This window comes from Gekko japonicus, unplaced genomic scaffold, assembly GCF_001447785.1.
Source record: "Gekko japonicus isolate JY-2015 unplaced genomic scaffold, Gekko_japonicus_V1.1 scaffold443, whole genome shotgun sequence".
NCBI classification, from domain to species: domain Eukaryota; kingdom Metazoa; phylum Chordata; class Lepidosauria; order Squamata; family Gekkonidae; genus Gekko; species Gekko japonicus.
Genome location: NW_015172565.1, coordinates 616,713 through 623,100, shown reverse-complemented (window position 1 = coordinate 623,100; position 6,388 = coordinate 616,713). Strand labels below are relative to the sequence as shown.

The 6,388-nt window shown below is 43.2% G+C and overlaps 1 protein-coding gene across 1 annotated transcript in view; it reads right to left on the bottom strand.

Annotated features, from left to right (window-relative positions):
• The window catches only part of WDR91 (WD repeat domain 91), a 29,649-nt gene that overhangs the window by 22,604 nt on the left and 657 nt on the right, over positions 1 to 6,388 (bottom strand). Inside the window, exons 2-4 of the mRNA XM_015421310.1 lie at positions 3,763 to 3,942; positions 3,352 to 3,559; positions 1,637 to 1,719 (exon numbers count right to left, since the gene is read on the bottom strand). Coding sequence (XP_015276796.1) covers positions 1,637 to 1,719; positions 3,352 to 3,559; positions 3,763 to 3,942 — 471 coding nt within the window. The remainder of the gene's footprint in view (positions 1 to 1,636; positions 1,720 to 3,351; positions 3,560 to 3,762; positions 3,943 to 6,388) is intronic.

Genomic DNA, 6,388 nt, shown 5'->3' with positions numbered 1-6,388 from the left:
TCTCCTTCAGACCCCAGAACTAAACTCATCCCACACAGGGATGGGTCTCACTCCTCTCATACACAGAACTTCTGCTTCTCTCACAGAAATCAGAACTTAACTGATCTTCATCAACTGTCATATCTAACTGACCCTCTTGATAGACATTCAAATCCTCCACAAAGCATCCATTCCAAAACCCCTCCCCCTCTCTGTCACTCACCAATCATATCACTTGCCTGATTCCAGCACTCTAGATTATCATCACAGCCATGCAAACCAAACTTTTAAAGCCACACACACACAGTTAAACATGAAATCATTACACTGCCTCTCCCACCTACACATGAAGCTACCTTATACACAGTTCATTGGTCTATCAAGGTCAGTATTGTCTACTTGGACTGTCAGCAGCTTTCCAGGATCTCACTTAGTGGTCTTTAAAATCACCTAGTACCTGATCCTTTTTAACTGGAAATGCTAAGAATTGAACCTGAGACCTTCTGCATGCCAAGAAGACCTCTAACATTGAGCCATGGACCAATACCCTGAGAAGTAATGCAGGTTTAAAAATCAGAGGTGATTGACTGAAGGTCTCGTTTCCTGCCGCACTGTAGATTAGATGCTGCCTGCACCACACAGAGGAGGAGGCAAAGTCTTAAGGACTACACCAGCTGAAGAAAGCAGGAGACTGAAGGTTTAAGCCTTGATGGAAAGAACCAGTGAAGGGTAAGTTCACACCAGTGAAATGTGTATTGGCAGGAATGGAGTGGGAAAGGTATTTAAAAACCAGAAGACATCTGAAAGGAGATAAGAAGTAGGAGAGTCTGAGCAGCAGCCTCTCCCCCCACCCCACCCCGGGTTTTTCAGTGTTTTAAAAAATCTGCAATTGAATACTGTTTTATTGTGGGAGAGCCAGTTTGGTGCAGTGGTTAGGAGCAGTGGACTGTAATCCAGAGAACCGGGTTTGATTCCCCACTCCTCCACATAAAGCTAGCTGGGTGACCTTGGGTCAGTCACAGTTCTCTCACTCAGCCCCACCTACCTCACTGGGTGTCTGTTGTGGGAAGGGAAGGTGACTGTAAGCCACTCTGAGATTCTTTCAGGTAGTGAAAAGTGGGGTATAAAAACCAACTCTTCTTCGTCTTCTTATCAATATAACATTATAATAACATGTAGCAGGTTATCCGAACCTCCCAGCTTTTATTTAAATACAAAAGCCAGCATTTAATCCCTTTTGTTGCACAGATATGCATCTCCCTTCATGAGGGAGACTACAAAAAGTGCTAGAGACTATGGTTTTTAATGAAAGTTGGGAGTTCAGAGAACCTTAGACATATTGTTGTAGTTATATCCATATAACAATATTCACTTGCCAATTAAAACAGAAAAAAAAAAGCTCCCGGTGGGGGGCAACTGGCTGCCATCTGGGCAGGACCAAGAAAATTCTAATTCTCCGACCCACATAGTGGCCAGCCAGGCTTTGCTGTGAGCTTTCCCAAAACTTTGGAACAAAGCAGTTTTGGCAAAGATCAGGGGGGGAAATCCACTTCCAACAGCACTGAACCTGGGGCAAACCACCTGTGTGGAAATAACCTAAGTACCATTTTAGAAAATATGTTTAATATCACTGAGAGTTCAGAAGCTTCTGTCTCACCTTTTGTCGCAGAGTTTCATTTTCTTCCTGCAGGAAATTACTTCTCTGACACTCTTCATCAAAGTTCAAGATGACTGGGACAGGTAAGAAAGGTTAAGAATGAAAGACTTAAGACCGAAGTGAAATCCCCCCCCCCCCGGATGTTCAACAAAGCCCAAGTAGCTTCTAGAAGTATTCTGAGACTTGTGTGGCTCAGCATGTGACAGCCAACACTTAAGACAGAAGAGGCTTATTTTAGGTGTTTAGTTGAGTTTAGTTTTATAATTACAGTCTTAAGACCAGCATACAATACTTTTGCAGGGCTATTTTTGGGCAGGAACGCACAGGAACGGAGTTCCGGCTGGCTCCCGAGTTGGCCACGCCCAGCAGGAACTCATTAGCATAATAGGCCACCCCCCAACAGCAGAAACCCATTAGGATTGGCTACATTAGGGGGTGTGGCCTAACATGCAAAGGAGTTCCTGCTACAAAAAAAACCCTGGGTTTTGACAACAAACAAGGTAAACAGAATAAGAAGAAAAAGGTGGGTGTGGCTGGATGACCACACTTCTGGTAACATGGGGGTGTGGCCTAATATGCTAATGAGTTCCTGCTGGGCTTTTTCTACAAAAAAGCCCTGTTTTGTACTGTTTAAAATTAGATCTGCGTATCACCCCCAAGTCTGCAGTCTTAACAGTGACCGCCAACTTATTTCCACCTTCAGTTTGAGGTGCTTGTATTAATCTTTAAAGCCTTTCATAACCTGAAAACCTGACACCTGAGAGACAGTCTCCACGTATCAGCCAGTGCAGCGCCTCCAATCTTTTTTCCGTGTTTTGTTAGTGAATCCATGATCCAAGAAAGTGGCAGAGGCCGTGGTGTTCTCAGTGGCTACTCCAATTTTATGAAATGTCCTCCTTGAAGAAGTGAGAAAGGTACCCACCCTTCAATAGTTTACAAAACTGCATACAACAGATTGTATACATGTGTTTTTAACATGTGTTAACTGAGAGGCTGCTTGTTAAATGTATTGTTTTAAAACTGTGACTTCTGATTTTTATTCTGCAAGTTGCTTTGAGCCCTGCAATGTGGGAGAAAAATGGGGTTCAAATATTTTAAAATAAATATCACACAGAACAGGCTAAAAACTGGCTGTCACCTAAAACTTGCCAGTTTACAAGGGTATCCAACGATTGGTTGTGCTGCTGTGAAGTTTGCTATGGAATACCAAACAACAGAGTAGTTTCAGTGAAGAGGGAGCAAGATCAGTTTGACTTCAAGGCTGAGGAAATCCTATATAAGACAAAGATTAGCTGTGTGCTGTTGACAGGAAACTAATAAGCACTTTGGAGGCAAGAAGTCAAGGGTGCAAAGACAGCCAAATAAAAAAAGGATGAGGCTTGGGTTGAATTTCACGCATTGATTTATATTAAATCAGCCAAATCCTTGGCACCGGGTTATTAAGCCCATCTGATTTGGCTATCCATTTTTGTAGGCTGTCATGGAGAACGAACACAGCAAGTTTCTATGACTAAATTTTGCCTGCCGAATTCTATGCGAGTCTAGTTGAGAATAATTATTTACTGCAAAACAAAAGATCTAAACTGACAACCTGGAGAAATGTCAACCCAGAAAGCCACCTACATAATCACAGGCCAAATCGCTACCCACACCAATTTTAGAAAGACAGATGAGCTATAGACTCCAGATTATTCTTCAACATGTAAAAAGGATATGCATGCACTGAAATAAGACACTGAGGAAGTTGTGCAAAGACACAATGAAGGTGTCTGCCCACTGGCGGGAAAAATATGTGCCGAAAGTAGGGTTTGATTCTGGATTTGGGATGAAGGGCAACACAAACCATTCCTTCCACTCAGCCTGGTTCTGAAGTTCTGAGGCCTGCTTCAGAAAGAATTCCTGAGTCTTGTCGTTTCTGGATGCCTAAAAATAAACAGAAGAGGGCTTAAATTTTGTTTATTCTTGCTGTAACAAAGACCCTGATAAAGTTATAAGAATCCATCAAACACATTAACAGCAGCTGGAGAAGGCAGACGGATACAGTGTTTGATAAGACAGCACTTGATAAGACATTCTTTTAATGAAACTATCCTATCTGGACACAAGCTCACCAGCTTGTCACATACCTGCACTGTATGAACAAGGTAGTAGCGGTACAGACTGATCTTCAACTTGTTCACCGTAGGCCGGTACACATCCTCCAATCGACTGAAAAGGCGCCTCTCAAGGTAACTCCAGTAATCCCGAAGGGCGGTCAGATCATAGCTCTGAACATATTGCTGCAACTGTTCCACTATCTTATCCACCTGAAGATACAGAGAGAGAAAGCCTAAGAAGCTGTTAGTTGGGGTTATGTCACTCTACAAAGCTACCTTTCCGTGAGTCAGACCACTGATATGTTTGTTCTAATTTGCTGCTCTTTAGGGTCTCAGGTAAGAAAGGTCTTCCCAGCACCTCCTATTGAAAACTAGGGACTGAACCTCAAAACATCTGACCCAGACATGTAGCCTCCTTTTCTATTACTCAAAAATAGGCATAAGAAGTATTTTTGGCAGGATGAAAAAGGAACCAGTCTTACAACACACTTGACCAAGATTTTCCATGGAGATTCTCCTTCCAACTACAGCAAGAAGGGCTTGGAAAGATAGTGTAAATGTAGGTTTGGCTATTTCCTTTTGTCATTCACTGTTTCAAGGACTCACTGAAAATAGCAGTGAGGCTGGTTTTTGCAGAAATTGCAAAATTTCAGAACTAGAAATACCATCCTTGGCGTTCTAATTCCTCAACTGCTGTTCTAGGTTAGCCTTCCACAGTGTGCCTAGCTCAGCACCAGCGTTCCCTCTAAGCCGAGTGTGGGCTAGCTCACAGTTTTTTAGCCTCTGGCTCACACGTTTTTGTCTCAGCTCAGGAAGGATGGCTTCAGAGCAAACTAATTTATGCAGGACCCAAATCGTTTGCTCACAACCTTAATGCCAGTAGCTCACAAAGCAGAATTTTTGCTCACAAGACTCCACAGCTTAGAGGGAGCACCACCACTCTGCCTTCTCCACAGGTCAAAGGTTTAACACTGAGCTTGGCTTTTTACGTAGGGTTGCTTGAATGGGGAAGGAGGGAGAAGAGAGAAGAAGAGTGGAATGTAAACAATACAGGTGAAGAAATGCACAAAAAGAAAGGGGGACTTAAACCAGAGTGTGACTGGTTAAACAAAAGCTGCCTGGAATATCCAATGTACCAACTTAAAGGGAAGCATCCAAGCATGGCAGACAGTTGCATCATTATAATGAAAGGAACAAAGGTAAATGGTGGGGGAAGAATATAGTGCTGGCAGGATGGTGACATTTCATATTCAGGGAAGGGAAGTAGAGTACAAAGGTCCATCAAAGGCATGAGAGGGTGACTCGGCAATAAAATTTGGCAGTTCCAATTTTGGCTATAGTTAAGGGTCAGAATCTGGCTACGTAAGCACGCAGATCTATGCATATCGTAGTCACAGCTGAAAATCACAATTTTGTGGACTATAAGCAAGAAATTATCAGCGTTTATACACAGCATTCCTATGTCATTTACTTTCTCAATCCTGGGGCAAGCATCATTCCCATTTTTCAGAGTTACAGCTGAGAAAAGGGAAAGCACGCAAGCCCCATGCTTTGGGGGCCATTTGAAGGTCCTAATTTGACCTACAAAGTGCCAAGCAGGATATTTCAAAGACTGCCTCCTCCAACAAGCCACCCTCCTTTTAATCCAGCCATTCAAGGTCTGCTCGGAGTACCACTTTTTCTGGATGCAAGAAGGGACTATTGAGAGGTCACTCTAGGAACAAGAATCGCCTTCCCTCAAGGAGGTTTGCTTGGCCTTCTTTCACTGGCAAATACAGGCTTAGCCTCCTTTCACAGCTAGGTTTCTTACAGTGTATTCTACAGAACTATAGCTCCTAAAGCTCACTAACTTCCAATGGACTTTAAAGGGTGTAACTCTATTTAGGATTGCAGCACACTAGAAGAATGATCTTGTTGCTTCAACTCATTTTTTCATGTTATTGATTAAACTGATGTTAGTTTTAACCATTCACTCACAGTACTAATTTATGCTTCATATTTCATGCTGTAAACCATTTGGGGTGCAAAGTGATGAAAAGCTGTATTTATATGCAATTTCAAAAACCATGTTTCTGTCACTGTGTTCCAGGAAGGATGCAAACTACTAGACTAGAGAACTGTTTCCAAAGACAATTTTTAAAAATCCAACAACCTCACAATGCATTACATAAAAGAAATCTGTAGAGATACAGAAGTAGTTCACTGTTGTGAAATGACTTAAATTAGTAGCTAGTCTTCTCAATGGAAAGGAGTTGGGTATCAGTCCTGCCTGGAGACCCTTTGCCTAATCCCAGATGTGTAAGAGCTGGGGCAGATATCCAACAGGGAGGAAACCGCTCAGCTCAAATTCAAAGGCTCTGCCTTTCATTACCACTTCACCTGCTCGAAAGCTGATGACCCTGACCCGGAAAGGGGGAACGGGACGATAGCAGTCTCTGCTTAAACCTGGGGTTTAAGCATATGGAGCAGAGGTCCATCAGTGGCTATTAGCCACAAGGTATAGATAGGGACTCTGGGGCAAGTGATGCTCTGACTTCTTGGTGCTGGGGGGGGGGGCAATAGCGGGAGGGCTTCTGGAGTCCTGGCCCTGCTGGTGGACCTCCTGATGGCACCTGGTATTCTTGGCCACTGTGTGACACAGAGTGTTGGACTGGAT